The following is a 16,178-nucleotide window of genomic DNA, read 5'->3' on the forward strand; positions in this document are numbered from 1 at the left end:
TGATTGTCGACGCCTGACATATCACAGAGAGGAGGGTGTTCCAGATTGAGGGCACTACTACAAAGAAGGGTCATTACCACTAGACAGTGTGGGGCACAGACCGCATGGCCTCCCCTGAAGATTGTAGTGGTCTAACACCAGGGACCAGTCTCGCGGAAGACAATTTTTCCACGGACCGGGGGTGTGTGGTTTTGCTGGCGGACTTCTGGCCGCTGGGACGCAAATGGCGTCTGCATAGCAGACGCCATTTGCGGCCCTGTTCTTTGCAGTAATAGGCTACATAAAGATTTACATAGTCTATTACTTGAAGAACAGGGATGCAAATAGCATCCGCTACGCGGGCGCCATTTGCATCCCAGCAGCCAGAAGTCCACCAGCGGCTGGAGCCGGCCGGTAGCTCTGCGGACTCACCGCAGAGCGGAGCCAGCCAGAGCCAGTGAGGATTTGTGGGGGGGGGGACAGATAGCCCCCCCCCTGCTTACCCAAGGTATGGGGGTTTCGCACACCCCTGTGTCTCTCCTCAAATATTCATTAGTTTATTTCAGTTGAAGCAAAAGATGGAGGAATCTGAGGCAAATGAGAAGCAAAAGGATTTGGAGGCTATGGGTACAAAAAGCCTTTCTACCTCGCTCCTGGAATAAAAAACTTTTTTCCAGGAGCAATATGCTTGGCAGACTCCTCAGTTACGTGCTCCCTAGACCAAATATCTGACGTTGCCCTGTATTCTACAACATTTGAAAGTACTTTGGCAACATCAAGTCTTAGGAGTGTTGCTCGTTTAGGAACTTAGCCAAATGCTATCACAATTCTATCCCCACTAATATTACTGCCTTTGAATCTTGGATACATGGGATCTGCAGAAATATGAATAGGCTGTAGCAATATTCTTTTCACAAAATGCTTGTTTCTGAAAGAGAAATATTTCATACATAGTATTTACATTTCTCCATAAATTTCCAGTTTACCCATTTCAGGCCTTAGGGTGGGGATATGTGAGGAGGTCTTTTTCTAGGCCTCCTCATTTATATTTGGGATTTCAAGCCTTTCAGGAATAAACCCCTGAGCAGTAATTTATTTATTCCGTATGTCTGTAGCTTCCATGGTTCCAGCCTTCTATTTTGACTTTCTCTGCTCACCTTTTCCCTTCCATCGAAATGTAATGTTCCTTCTGGACTATCAGTCTTTCCTAGCCAGTATGTTATACAAATTGTTTGCTGATTTTCTTCTTCAGATTCCCTCCACATGCATAAAAATGTTCCTTTACAACTTTTGACTCATGTGTCTGATGCGAAAGGCTGTCTTTGTTACTGCTTCCAGCAAAGCTTTAAGTGGATATCTAACACTGTGTGGGAAGTTGCTGACCCAAACAGTTGTTTTCACTCTTCTCTCCTTCATACAGATTTCTGTTCACATTACCTGCAGCTGGGAGTATAGTAGTTACTGCCACCTCTAGTCAGTGGAGTAGTGGCCACATTCCTGGCTGCAGGAACATTTAGAACACTGCTTAATTTATCCAGAATCAGGAGTCTAATGTACACTACCAGAAGTCTGTAGGGTATGGATAGGTAATTGATGGGCTTGGGAGCAGAACTGATTTAAGTTTTATAGGGAGAACGGATTAATCCAGAAGATGGTTGTGTGTTTTTTTAAATACTTTTTATTCTATTTTTTAACTTTATAAATGAAATAAATAATACCAACAACCTAATCAATAACTACAGTTTCCCAACAATACAGTATTCTTAAGAGGACACAGCAATACTGAAAGAGAAAACAGAAGGAGAAGGAAGGGGGGGGGAAAGAAAAAAAAAAGAAAAAATATACAGAATTATTTAAAGAAATTAAATTTAAACTCCATTACACAGAAACTTCAAATCCCATTCTGCTTAAAAATTATACCTATAACATTGGCAATATTACAATTCAGTACAGCATAAATAATCAACCTAACATTTCAATATCATATCAGCCTTATAGCAAGGAAGCAGGCCTACAATTCATTTCCAGTAACCATATATTGCCCTTCAGCTAACATATAGTAATAAAGCTTAACAATTTAACCAGCCAAAGATCTTACTCGCCAGTAATAATGGTAATAATAATTTAAAAAGGAGATTTAAAAGGATATATAATAATAACAACAAATCACTAATAAATTTTATAATGTTATATAATAAAGCTTAAAATCAACATCACAACAATCACTAATATATTTTGTACTAGATATATAAATGAGTGTATACATTGTACAGTATATCATAAAGGATTTAAAGAAAAGAGAAAAAGTGTGGGGGGGGCATCTCTGGCCTAGCCTGTATCTTCCAGACTAAACATAGTCAGTTAGCAAAACATGTTTGTAGATTCCAGTTCATGGTGCTGGAACAGAAATCTCATGCGATTTTCCATTTAGCCACGCCTCCGCCATTTCATGATTTAGAAACTTCTTCATCTGACCTTCAGAAAAAAATGCAAAATGTAGCAGGATATCTTAAGTGCTATTGTAAGTTCATTTGTTTTGCCATATTTTTTGCCTTGGTAAATTGCCTTCTTTTATCAACAATTTCTTTGATGTAATCCGGAAATAGCATAACTTTATCTTGTTTCCAAAAAAAGTTTCCAGCCTATTGCCAAACGCAGGATATAATTTTTTATGGAGATTCTTGTAAATTGGACTATAAACGTATAACCAGTCCCTTTGGCATTTGACACATGGAATGCCTGCTCAGTATCAAATGAATAATCAGATGGCACAGGGAGTATCTCATGCAGGAACTTATCTACAAAAGTAGACAGATTTACAACAGTAGGTAAATATTTAATACCAATAATACATACATTTGCCCTGCATGCTAACGCCTCCAGTTGAGAAATTCTGACAGAAAAATTGTTGAAAAAAGCTTGTGACGTAATTTCATTCCCTGCCAGCCGATCTTGCAACTCGTTAACCTTTGCCTCCATTTTTTGCCAAGAAGTGTTAATTAAATCCACAATCCCTTAAATTGAATTCCACAGTGGTGGAATTTTGGATGGTATTGAGCCTCTTAGCCTGTTCTGCAAATTGCAAGGACAAAGTTTTTATCAAAGCAAGTAGCTCCTCTGTATCTCCACTTCTCAAAGCCTTTGCCGGAGGTGGGCGGAGATCCTTTTTTCACCTTAGTGTAGTCATTCTTCTCTTCAAACAAATATTGCAGGTCCTCAAATATTATTGATATTTCTTAATCCATTCCTCAGATGTTGTTGGTGTTTCTTAATCCAAAAACTACAATGGAGCACGTCAGCCCTATTTTCTCCTAATTAATTAGGAGGTTCAGCAGCTTTGAGCAATGATTAAGCTCTGGTAGACTAGCCCCCCTGCTACCATGCCGAGAGAGCTGTTCTTCCAAAACTTCATCCAGAGCTGCTCTCGCCTCCCCTTTTAATCCCAGGGGAGAGATAAAAAGGTTTTTCAACCTTTTAAAAAGCTGTTTGAGATAGCATCCCGCGGAGACCCCGCAGGAAGCTGCAAGGGCGACATTGGCGCCGACCGGAAGTCCAGTCCAGAAGATGTTAATTAACTGAGAGCATACAGGTATCAGTGTGGGTAGTTTGTTTGTTTGTTTATTTATTAAATTTATTAATCGCCCATCTGGCTGGTCACCCAGGCACTCTGGGTGATGTATAACAATAAAAACAGTTTAAAACAATCAAATTCTACATTAAAAATATCATATTTATTTATTTATGTGGTTCCATTGCCATGGCTTTGAAGACCTTAATTGACATTTCATTGCTTCCTGTTGAGGGAGAATGAGTGAAGGAGCCTGTGTGTTTGTGGCAGACAGAGATGTGAAGCCTTGGATAAAAACATGGAAAAATTTAGGAAAAAAAGTTCCCCCCCAAATTTCCCAAAAATTGCTGGGAAAAACATTTCCCCCTCCCGTTTCCCCCCCTCCCCGTTTTTCTAGGTTTTTTTTTCCCCAGGCCTTTACATCTCTAGTGGCACAGGGGAAAGGAGTCAAGATGTGATCATCCCTAGCATATGGGCCTGTAGCACAGCGCACCCCCTCTATAGCGTACATCCAGTGTATAGTTGTAACCCCTTATGAACGTTTGCATGTATGTGATGTCACCTGTGACTGCCTTGCTTTTTTCTCTGACCCCCCATTTTTCTCTGACCCCTCCACAGAAAATTCTCTTGGATTGCCCATTGGCAGTAATAGCTCTGGGAATCTCCACTAAATGGCAGGAAGGAGCCAGTTGCTCATACTCTACATAGAAGCGAAATCCAAAATGACAGCAATGCTATACAGCCGTAGGCAGGATTGGAGACCTTTGCATGTCTCTTTTAGGGTTGCCTGCTGCAAAAGACAACAGGTTCTTGCCCATTTAAAAGTAGTGTAGTTCTTGCAGTGTTTTCTTGTTATGTACAGTGTAATGTGGTATGTATGCTTTGGAATATACGATTCTTTATACAGTCTAGTGAGTTACAGTGCAGTTCTATAAATGGCTACTCAGAAGTAAGTTCTGTTGAGCTGAATGGGGTTTGCTTTCAGGTAAGTGTGTATAGAATTGCAAGCTAAGAGAGCAATCCTATGGTCCCTGGGAGAGCCAGCGTGGTATGGTGGTGAGAGTGTTGGACTGGGAGTTGGGAGAGACGGGTTCTAGTGCCCACTCAGCCACGGAAGCTCACTGCCTGACTTTGGGCCAGTCACAGACTCCCAGCCCAACCTACCTCACAGGTTTGTTGTTGTGAGGATAAAATGGAGAGGAGGAGGATTATGTACTCTGCCTTAGGTTGCTCAAGAAGGAAAAAAGACAGGATATAAATGAAATAAATAAATAACATAGGACTGTTTGGAGTCTCCTTCCCAAGACGTAGACACTGCCATGACATCAGAGGGGCCTCTAAGTTCCCCCACCCCCTCGCAGCCACCATAGAAAGAACAGTGCCAGCCGCTTCCTAAATTTGCAAATGCAGCCTTGGAAGGAGGGAAAAGGGGGCATTCTTGTGGGTGGGGAGAGGAGAGGCCAGGATATGAGAAATCCTATGGCCTCTCCAGCCCAGCCCCCAGCAGCGCCCCTTCTCTACATGGACTCAAAGGCCCATCTAGAGGAAAAATTAGTAAAAAGAGGATGGAGAAGTGAAAATCGCCTTCGTTGTTCCTCCTGCCCTGTTGGCAGCAGGGTGTTGGATACCCAGAAGCCTCGGAGACTGGAGGCTTCCTTCTAAAGGGAACACAATCCACAATCCAACTTTTGTAGTTTTTGTGGGTAGCTCACTGAAAATACTGATATAGGGCTCTGTATCCATTTAAGAACAGTACAGTGGAACTTCACACATAAGGTAGAGAGAAGGAAAATTGGGAAATATGAGGAGATTTGAATGGTTAAGGGCACAATCCTATGCATGTTTAGACAGAAACAAAGTCCTACAGTTGTAGGACTTTTTTTCTGTCTAAACATGAATAGGATTGCATGCTAAGAGTTAAATTAGCAAAGCAGGAGTGCATATCTTTAATATTTAAAGCATCACTAACCTGTTTTAAGAGACACTGACTATATGCTTGTGCTTGACAATGCAAGATGGTACCAGATTGAACCAAGGTGTACCTAGACCAGTGTTCTTTGCAAGAAGCCCAGCAAACTCTATGTGCTCCCCTGGGAATTGGTGGGTGGGCCACTGTACACCTTCTACCTGCTGTGTTGATTATTCATAGGGTTCATTCACACATGCATGACTTGCCTGCCTGATGCTTGATGAATGACAGCTAAACATGTGACTTGACTCTATTGAAAAGTATTGTGTTTGAGGTGACAATGGGAGATCTGAAAGTTCTGTCTGTGGTGGCTCATTCACCCTTGCATGTGTGGTTAGTTATATTACTGTTCAAAGAATACTTGGGTCAATTGACCGGTCAGATATGCTCAAATAATGGTATAGTATTTAAAGCAGCCTTACAAATAATTCTACCAAAAGTACAAACCCATCACATTTTTACTAGCCTACCTGCCCACACATGCCTGTGCTAATCAAAACATAAAACATTTAGGCTGGGGAAACTCCAGCAACAACTTCAGCAAAGTTTCACTGCTTTGGGAGCAATTCTTCTTTGCCATTCACAGACTTACAAGTGGCTATTTACAAGCCTGATTTAAAGCTTTAATTGTTAGCATTGTAATAGAGAGGTTTATGCTAGTTACACAACTGTTATGGTACACTGAAATTACATTTGGAACTTGATTTGTATCCTAATGTTTAGGATGTGCATAGATCTCCAACTACTGGAGTCTAGGAATTGGACAGCTGGGGAATGGAGAACTTTGAGCACTACTTCTGGTGTTTGGATTTAGCTACTGTCAGGATACTTGGTTAGATGGGCCTGGGCCACATGGGCTGCTGTTTACTCAGCTCAGTTCTGACCCTACTAAGCATCATTAATGGGCAATCCAGAATTGTACCCCTTTGATGATTGGAAGCAATCTCTTTTCCAGCCTAAAGTCATCCACAGGTTTGTTCCCATTTTTATTAAAAGTTTTCTGGCTTTAGTTTTAGTGACTTTTGGTTTATGTAGTCTTTTGCTACCTGCTTCATCTTCTCTATAACTGTGCTTCCTTCTTTTGCTCTCCACAACAAGTGGAACGCTACTAAAATGTGCCCAGTTTGGAGTGTACCTGGATACATTCTGATGGAGGGGGCTAAATTTATCACTGTGTTTTTTTCTTGCAGAATTTAAATGAATATGTAGCTGCCTTAATTGCATTAAAGCAAAAGATAATTGATACTGAGTAAGTACCTCTTTATCTCTTTTTTGCACAAAAGTATTCATGTTCACATGTATCTTTTTTCATGTTTCATTCATGGGCACATTTTGGCTTTTTGAAATCCTGTTCAAGTCCAGTGGTATCTAAAGCATCTTTGAGGAACTACAGCTTATGCACATGACCCTGGTGTAATCCAGCAGGCTAACCTTTTAGTATAGAACTACAGTAGCTCTGTTAGTCCACCTAAACTGTGTGTGGGAGGGACAGCAAATGGCCAAACCTTGAGAAAGGAGGAGAATAGCAGTACATTCCTTTGTGGTATATTGTGCATAAAGCGATGGCTGGTGTGGTAACTTGGAGAGCTGTTATCGTGTGCAAAAGAAGCTGATTTTTGCAGATACTATTTTCAGTATATATCAGGCAGAATGGTTTGTGTAGGTTTGTAGGTTGTGTCCACATCCTTAATTTCACCAGGGTTGGGTTATTTTTCTTTTTTTTAATTGTGGATCTACATCTAACCCTTTCCCCTCTCCCTCTCTTACAGCCACTTGCTGACAGAATACCAACAAAAGTGCAATGATATCCTTTTCTGTATTTCTTCTCACAGAAAATAATTGTTATGTATATGCAGTATGTATAAACCATACACCACTGTGGAAAATCTAAAGTAGCAGTTGTTGTTGTTGTTAAAAAATACATGTCAAAAGCTTTGTAATATATGGTGACCACTTCTCTGTTGGATCGTTGAACGCTGCAGATGTTGTTGTTGAAAAGGTAGTGACGTTTGGACATTTGAAATCTTGATGGTGTAATCTGCCAAGGCTCAGATTACTCACGGTTGCATCAGGCAACAGCATACAGGAAGGGACCAGCAGCCACGGCAACTTTGGCAGAAAACAGGCATCCTATTTCCATGGCAGTGGGAATGGCTTTTGAGCCATATGCTAAAGGACAATGGTGGGAAAGAACCCACTGTAAATGAAGCTATGGGTACATCCTGACCCCTCCTTTCTCTATGTGTTGAAATGCAAACGTTGTGATTTTTAAGAAGGCTCTGATTTTTCATTTAATTTTTATATATATATATATATTTGGGTGGAGGTGCTTTTGTACAAAATCTTGTTGGGATTTCCTCTAAAATGCATGCTGGAAAAGAACCAGGCTCCTGCTTACATGTATGTGAAAGGAAAAATCCAGAGTGTGAGTACCATACATCATAACTGACAACATTTATTTATTAGGTTTGTATCCCTTCTTTCCACCAAATGGTCTCATATGGCTAACAGCAATAAAATACAACATAAAGGAGAAAGTATTACAAAACATCAAAACATGGCAGGTAACACACATAAAACAGATAAAAACAATGGCCAATTGAGCAAAATGTATTTACAGTAGCCACAACAAGTTAGCTTATCAGGCCAGAGGCCTGTCTGAATAAAAACAGCTTCACTTGCTGGCAGAATGTAATTAGAGAAGCGACTAGATAAGCCTGCCTTAGAAAGGAGTTCCAGAACCTGGAAGCAGCCAACAAGAAGGCCTAGTCTCAAGTTCCTGCCCAACACACTTCAGATGTTGTTAGGACAGAAAGTACATTTTGGGAGATGGTGTAGTGGCTAAGAGCATGAGCCAGGAATTCCCCCGTTGAAAGCTTGCCTACAAGATATATGCATTATTGTGTCAGGTATGTTTGCACCTGTATAAATCAAAGCTTCTCCCTTTTAAATACATGCCAACATGTTGGGGGGATAATTTCCCAGTTAATATCCACATGTATTGTAAAGGTAAAACCAGCTGTTTATGTATGTTTTGTTTTGGGCACTGCCTAAGTTCTTGGGCGCCTGAGAAATAATACAATGTTCTGTATACTTCATTTGTAACAGACATAAAGCTCATCCATTTTGTACATGAGTACCAACTATCTCATAAGAAAAGACACAGGAGGCTGTATTGATCCATTGCTGTGGGTAGCTTCCTGTGCACAACAGTGATAGAACTGCACATTTATGAGAACAATGCCTTGAGTGCCATTTTTGGTAGAAAGGCAGGGCGCAAATCAAATAAAGAAATAAATGGGGGCTGCATCAGAAAATAGCACCACATCAAGTTGTTCCCTTTCTGTAATGTGTAGTAGAACTTAACCTGTAACTTTGTGACTCTGCTCCCACTTCATGTAACTGTTGCTAGCAGAGGCAGAGAAATGCACAGCTTGATGACATTAGGATATGGGATTAAGTGGCAGTCCACTGTTTCTTGTAGTGTTATTTCAGCTCTAAATGTGGGTTTTCTCTTTTTGTAAACAATCTCTCCTATATAATTTCATAGATAGACTGTTGTGAGAGGCGTTGGGTTTTTTCTTCTCCAATATGCTTGGTAAAGTATCGTGGTAACCAGGGGCGTCATTAGCAAAAGGCCCACCTGGGCACAGGCCCCAGATCTTTTTTGAGCTGTGCCCTGGATCTTTTGAGCTGTCCCAATCACCATTTTTTTTTTTTTACATTTTCACATTGGAAAACATAAAAGGCCATAACCTTTTTAGTTTGTATGATAAATACATGAAATCTGGAGACCTGGTAGCCCCCATGGATCTGATTGAATATGCCAAATTTAAGGCAGTTAGGTTTAGTGGCTTTTGTGCTAGTCATGGGTAAAATTTGCTATGTTCAAGAAAATCTGTCAAAGCAAAGAGCTACATTTTTTTTTGTGCTTCCACATACATAGAATCTGGGGACTTAGCAGGCCCCATGGAGCTGACTGAACCTGCCAAATTTCAGATAGTTAGGTTCAGTGGCTTTAGCGCAAGCCATGCATAAGGTTTCCTTTTCTCAAAGTCTAAAGCAAAGTGTAAAAACTGTCAAGTCACCCAGGGGATTAGAGATCCTAATCAGAAGGTGTTTAAGGTGACTATTAGGAGGTCACTGTCCCTAATCTCTGGTGTAGGGTGTTTTTTTTGAAGTGCAAAAAACCTCTCTCCCCCTACTTTTCTGCTCTTATATGCCCACTGTTGGGAGCTGGCCTGCAATGAAATTTTGAAGTGGGATAAGGAAGGGAAGAAAGAGCTCCATGTGAAATACTGGTATTCCACACAGCATTTGATTTTACTGCCCCAAAGTGGAACCTTTGGCTTCTGCAGAAGTGTAGTCGCTTCAGTACAGCAAAGGATCCAATCAGCCTCCACAAACTTCTTTCTCCCCCCTCACTTTAATTTCTCCTAATAGCTCTGGGACTCAAATAATCCCAAAGGGAGGGTTAGGACTATGTGGCATCATGACCGAGAAACTGCTGGGGCTTTAAAATAGGTTCTACAGTTTTAAAATGCTAGAAAAACCCCTTGGCCACCTCACCTCATAAAGTTCATTTAAGTACTTACAATCCTTGCAAACCCTGCACAGCCTCCCAAATTCCTCTGAAGAACCGCCTCTCTGAAAGGAGCCACTTGTCTTAGGAAATTCTCTCTACCCCTCACCCCTGTGCGCATTTCCAGTCACCATTCTTCTTCCCTCCCCTAGCCTTTCTTTCTCTTCCGCCTGGAGCATATCTTGGGGAATTCTTGAAGAGAATTCTCTTTGGGGGGCAAGAGAAGTTCTGAACTGTATTTGACTTTATACGAACAGACAAGAGGGTTGGTTTTTCTCCTCCTCACTCAAGTCTTTGAGAAGAGTGGGTTCTCATTGTTGCAGAGAAACAAATCTGGGGCTGTTTTGTTTGCCAGTTGCCATTATCCAGCAATAGGAAGGGCTGTAGCTCAGTGTTAGAGCACATGCTTGGCAGGCAGAAGGTCCCAGGTTCAATCCCCAGCATCTTCAGGTAGGGCTAGGAAAGAATCCTGCCTGAAACCCTGGAGAGCTGCTGCTGCCAGTCAGTGTCAACAGTATTGGGCTAGATGGACCCAGGGTCTGACTTGGTATAAGGCAGCATCCTATGTTCCTATGAACAGAAATCTTTAAAAAAATATGAGTTTTTGGTTTGTTTTTAAGTGGAGGGGAGATAAATATTGCTAATTTATGCAATCCTTTGTATCCTTACACAGAAGCCCCATTATGTTTAATGAGGCTTACCCTCAGGAAAGTGCATAGGATTCCAGCACAAGTTACTTTTGCGGGGAGGTTTGCACCTTGATGTTCTCCATGTTTACTCAGAAATAAGTCCTGAGTTGTGAGCATGGTACTGCAAGCTTAATACAGTGCCAACCCAATTCCATCTAATGAATTGACTACCCTTTCACCTCAGTCCTGTGCATGTTTAGTTATTTGTGGGTTTGGGGTTTTTTGCATGAACTCTAGCTTCAGTGGTGAGGGAAAGGCACTTAGTACATGCCCAGAGTTTCTCCATAACTGAGCCCTAGTTTGGAAAACAGACTCATTGGCTGAATCCTGGTGAAGTCTTGGCACAAATGAAGTTATGGGGAGGAAGATACAATGAGAGCTTGTGCATAACAAGGAGGAGGTAGAGGAGAATTGCACAAAACAAGACATCTGTTTTTATGAAGAGTTGCTGGAAGATGGTAGGATGAGGAAGGATGGTTGCATGGAGGGGAATAGAATTGGTAGGGGGAGAATGTAAGTGCTCAGCGGTGAAAGCAAAGCATTCTGCATATGCTCAGAGGCACTCTATTTAAGAACATAAGAAGAGCCGTGCTGCATCAGACCAAGGTCCATCTAGTACAGCATTCTGTTCACACAGTGGCCAACCAGATGGCCACGGGAAACCCACAAGCAGGACATGAGTGCAATAGCACCTTCCCACCCATGTTCCCCTGCTGCTACCATTGGTGAAATGTAAATAAATTTTAGTATTTCTAAATTTTCATGCATGTATATCCTTCATGCAGGTTTCTTGCCTGGGGGACACCTCTAACAACCTGTGCATTTTCATACAATCTTATCCAAAAACTATTGGGGAAGGGTGAATGGAAGGGAAAGCAAATCACTCCCTCCCTCAAATTGGAGAACTCCCCTTCCACATGAACTGCTGTACCTATCCTTCTGAAACTTTGCTGGTTTCTTACTTGGGGACAACTGTAGGCTGTCTGTAATTTTCAGAGCAATGGTCCACAAGGAAAATAGGGAGATGAGTATGTCCTCTTTTAGAGACCTCAAAATGTCAAGGCCACCCTTGCACAAAAATCCCTGTGGCTAGCATTCTGAAATTTGGCAGACATGATCTCCTCTGATGGGGCATTGAATCCTGAAAATGTTATCCAATTCTTCCAAGGAATTAAAATGCTATTGGCAGTTCCCTTTAAAAGAAAATCAAAATATACACCCTGCACCTATTTTTCTGACATTGGGTAGGTATAATCCCCTTCCAGGGGGCTACTATGCCTGAAATTATCATCCAGTTCTGACCAAGAGAAAAAAGTTAGTTTTTTTCTAATTTCCCATGGTACACAACAGGAAGCATAAAGACTCATTTTTCCAAACATTGACTCAGGTTTGGTGCTGAGCTGAAGTGATCCGACTACAAATTGGCCAGAGCAGAAGCAGGATGTTTTCCAAAATGTTGAATCGGGGTGTGAGTTGAAGTGGGGTGGGTGGTCAGTGCACACTTCTTATGTATGTTATGTGTGTATGTAATCTATACACGCAAGCACATATCACACACACACACACACAGACATGCACTTAGACTATATATATATATGCAAATTTGTGTTATGGGTCTGTGCCCCGGATCTTTTAAGAACCTAGCAATGTCCCTGGTGGTAACCCTTGCAATTCAGATTTTCTTTAACCAGATATCACAGCTTCAGATTGCTAAAAGGTAAGAACTAATTCCATTTGAATTGCCCACTGCTCTGGGTTTGGGTGTTACCAAGGAAGTCTGCTGGATGAGTCTCTGGATGTTAATAACTGGCTCAGGTGTGCCTTTGTATCTTCCCTAAGGCAAAGGAGCCAGGTGTCAGAGTAGGTTTTAGGGAAATAACTTGAGTGTGGGATGCTATATTATCAGAACATTAACATTTGTGTTTGTTACATGGCTTGGCCTGTGGTATAAGAAGTGTACAAAACTTAATAACTTGAAGGCTGTCTTAGTTTAAGATTTCTGTGTTTAAGCCTGTGCTTGGTCTCCACTTCTGTAATCCTAGTCTGTGATGTCTGTTTCAGAGAAAACAATACTCTTCATCAGCAAGTGGAACAAATGTTCCAGAAAATATCACCCCTAAAAAAGTGTCAAGAAGAGCTGGGGTCTGTGAAAGCAGAGCTGGAGGAGAAAAAGGTAAAATGGTCATTGTGAAATAGAGATACGTATTGAGCCCTGCTTTCAGACATCTAGACTGGCTATTCTTTGTACTATAGCAGACTGGGGTCTGTACCTAGAAGCCTATGGCTAGGCTCTAGCCTGAAAAAGAACACTAGCCCCACATAGAGAGCTGGTGAGTTGTTCTTTGATCCCGTAGTATGTAATGCACTTCGAGAAAGCTAATATAGCTGTGGGCACTTTGAGAATCCCACAGTCAAACCCTTCCCTTCTTGCACCAACACAGACCAGTAGAAGAAGAAAAAATCCAGAAATATTTATTCATTTGGTAGCAGTTGTAAACTTCTCCCCATAACCCCAGGAAAATAAAATAAAGCAGTGTTCCTCCTGCGGCTATAAATAGCCAAGCCACTCTCCTATGCTGCTTTAGCCACCCATTCTGCTCTCATCTAAGCTGGCCTTGTCTCATGCCTTGCATTGCTCTGGGCATGAGGTAGGCAACAGGGGTCACAGGTCCAGCAAATGCAGTAGTACTCTTTAATCAGACTGGCCGCAGCTCTCGAAGGTCTCAGGGAGGAGATCTTTCGCAACCCAGTTATCTGAGTTCTTGCTAACTGGAGAAGCTGTAGAATAAACCTGTGACTTTCTGCATACAAAGCATGTGCTCTACTGCTGTACTCTAGCTTCAGCCTCTTTCCAGGTGAGGAATGGGGTATATTATTGCAGATTTGCAGCTGGTGGTATAGTTCCTTAAAAAAAAAAAAAAGTTGAATGTGCTTTACTTTAAAAAAAAATTATGTTCAGGGCAGCCCAGTATCTTTCAATCAAAGTCTGTCAGGAAAAGCATTACATTTCCTTGGACACTTGATTGTGTTGTCATGGATATTGATGAAACATATGGGTTTTGTTCACTTTTGTGTTAGTGACCTATTTCTCCTCCTGTCAGTAGCTTAGGATCAATGTCCACCTGTATTTCAGTAGGCTTAAAAGAAAGAACAATGTGTTTGATAAGATGGAGTCAGCAAGGAATGTTAATTATGCAGTAATGAAAAGAAATAAGAAAAGAAACACTATTCCAACAGTCGTGCTGAGATCAAAGTATAAAATGCAAACTTTACCTCAGCTCATGCATAGTTAGTGAAACTTAAATGCAGTAGAAAATAATTAAAGAAGAGTCATTGTTATAAATGCTATAGAGGCATCTCTAGTTAACAATTTTTGTTTAGTCATGAAAAAATAAGACTGTGCTCAGAGAGGGACAGGATGCTTCAGGAAGAAAGATATAAAGACTGTACATCTGACCTGACTTTGGGGCAGCTTTTAGTAGCAGTGGTAAGATTCTGAGATTCGCAAGTTCCTTAAAATTAGTTTTTGTTTGTGATGCCTCCATACCTCCATACTGTGCATTACTCATAGATGTTTTATGTTTAAAGGAAGGTGAAATAGTTGGCAAGGACTTTGGTCTTTTGGCTCTCTGTTATAAACTACATGTCAATGCAAGACATCTGCTCAACCCACAGGAGTTGATGTATTTTCCTCATAGAAAATTTACATACTTCTGTTTCCTAAGCAACCTAAGGTTAATGTAAATACTGGGTTTGTATAAATGTGCCTATAGGAGTTAGCTGTGACAGTGTTCCAAGCAGAGGTCTGTCCCTGAATGATTTCACTTTTTCCCAGTGGTGAAGGACTTAATCCTGTTTGGAAAAGGCAGACTTAGGCTCAATTATCCATGTACTGTTTATATCCAAGCTAGATTAATGTATTTCTCTCCAAATGGTGCTACCTTTGAATGTATTTATTACATTTCTATACTGCCCAATAGGCAAAGCTCTCTGGATGGTTCACAAAATGAAGTTAAAATATAAGAACATAAAACACAGCACAACCCCCTTTTAAAACCTAAAAAACCAGCTACAGAATAAAGCCAAAGTAAAACCAGCAACAGTGCTAAGTTATAAAAAGCACAAACATTTTTTTAAAAACAGGAAGACTAAAAGGACAGTCTGGACACTTCAGTTGATTGAAAATGGGGCAAGATGGTCTGCATATTATACCAATCCTGCACCAGGTAGTAATTCATTTCTGGGTTCAATTTAAAGTGCTGGTATTAAACTCTAAAGCAGGAGTGGGCAACTCCAGATGTTTTGGCCTAAAAGTCCCACCATTTCTAGGTGCCATAGCCAATGGTGAGGGATGATGGAAGTTGTAGGCCAAAATATCTGGAAGGCCACAAGTTGCCCACCTCTGCTTTAAAGTCCTAAATGGCATAGGATAAGTTTATTTGAACATTCACCTGCATGCACATGACTCTACCTAGGCCTTAAAGATGGCATTCATTATTTTATGATTCTGTTGTGAGCTGGCTTGGAAAAGCAGGATATAAATTATTAAATAATACATTGAAAATAAGACAGACATGCCTTGACAATCAGTTACTATCTGTATTTTTTAAAATTTGCATTACTTTCTTTAATTAGAGTTCACTCAAGATATACCAGGAGACTCATCTCGAATATGTTCGGGTGAAAGATGAAATGGACAAAAGTGATACTGTGTGAGTCATTCCCATATAAATGAACCAGCTACTGAATTTATACTAATTATCGCTCTGTTGTTAATTGAAAGTGTGTAATTAATCTGAAGGTAAGTTCAGACTACTGTTAGGGAAAGAAAGTTTTTCTATCGTATCGGAAAGAAAAAGTGAGAGAAGTCTAGAGAACTGTAAATTGTTGTAAATCAAATGAATTCATAGTGCTGCTTAGCCTATATTGAAACACACCACATTAAATCAGTTTTAGGTAGTGAAGTCTATCAGTCCAAAAGGAGAGGACCTGTGGCTCAGTGTGATAGAGCACATGCTTGGCATGCAGAAGGTCCCAGGTTCGATCCCTGGCATCTCCAGGTAGGGCTGGGAAAACTCCTGCCTGAAACCCTGGAGAGCCGCTGCCAGTCAGTGTCAACAATACTGAGTTAGATGGACCAAGGGCCTGACTTAGAAGAAGGCAGCTTCCTGTGCTCCTATAAGAGGCAAGTAACCCATTCTGAATGTATTCCACAGCTGTCTTTTTTTCTATTCCTAGCTGAGGTTAACACTCCAAAACTTGGATTTGGGGAGGTTGGAGGGTGGGGAGGCAGAATTAGGGGCAAAGCTAAGATTGTTTTAATCAGTTTACTGGAACAAAATGATGGGTTGACTTTGATCCCCATACAGAATGCAAACAATTAATCTGCCC

At 41.0% G+C, this 16,178-nt stretch overlaps 1 protein-coding gene across 2 annotated transcripts in view; it reads left to right on the top strand.

Annotated features, from left to right (window-relative positions):
• ICE1 (interactor of little elongation complex ELL subunit 1) overlaps positions 1-16,178 on the top strand; it is a 58,014-nt gene that overhangs the window by 2,923 nt on the left and 38,913 nt on the right. Inside the window, exons 2-6 of one of the 2 annotated variants that reach the window (XM_084850679.1) lie at positions 6,707-6,765; positions 7,286-7,320; positions 12,486-12,504; positions 12,849-12,960; positions 15,423-15,499. In XM_084850679.1, the coding sequence (XP_084706805.1) occupies positions 6,707-6,765; positions 7,286-7,320; positions 12,486-12,504; positions 12,849-12,960; positions 15,423-15,499 (302 nt within the window). Of the gene's footprint in view, positions 1-6,706; positions 6,766-7,285; positions 7,321-12,230; positions 12,505-12,848; positions 12,961-15,422; positions 15,500-16,178 lie in introns of those variants that run through there. The other variant, XM_084850682.1, reaches the window with a different exon arrangement.

The sequence above is a fragment of the Heloderma suspectum genome, chromosome 4 (genome assembly GCF_057233095.1).
Source record: "Heloderma suspectum isolate Gila_16-S chromosome 4, 16-S_ref, whole genome shotgun sequence".
Taxonomy (NCBI): Eukaryota; Metazoa; Chordata; class Lepidosauria; order Squamata; family Helodermatidae; genus Heloderma; species Heloderma suspectum.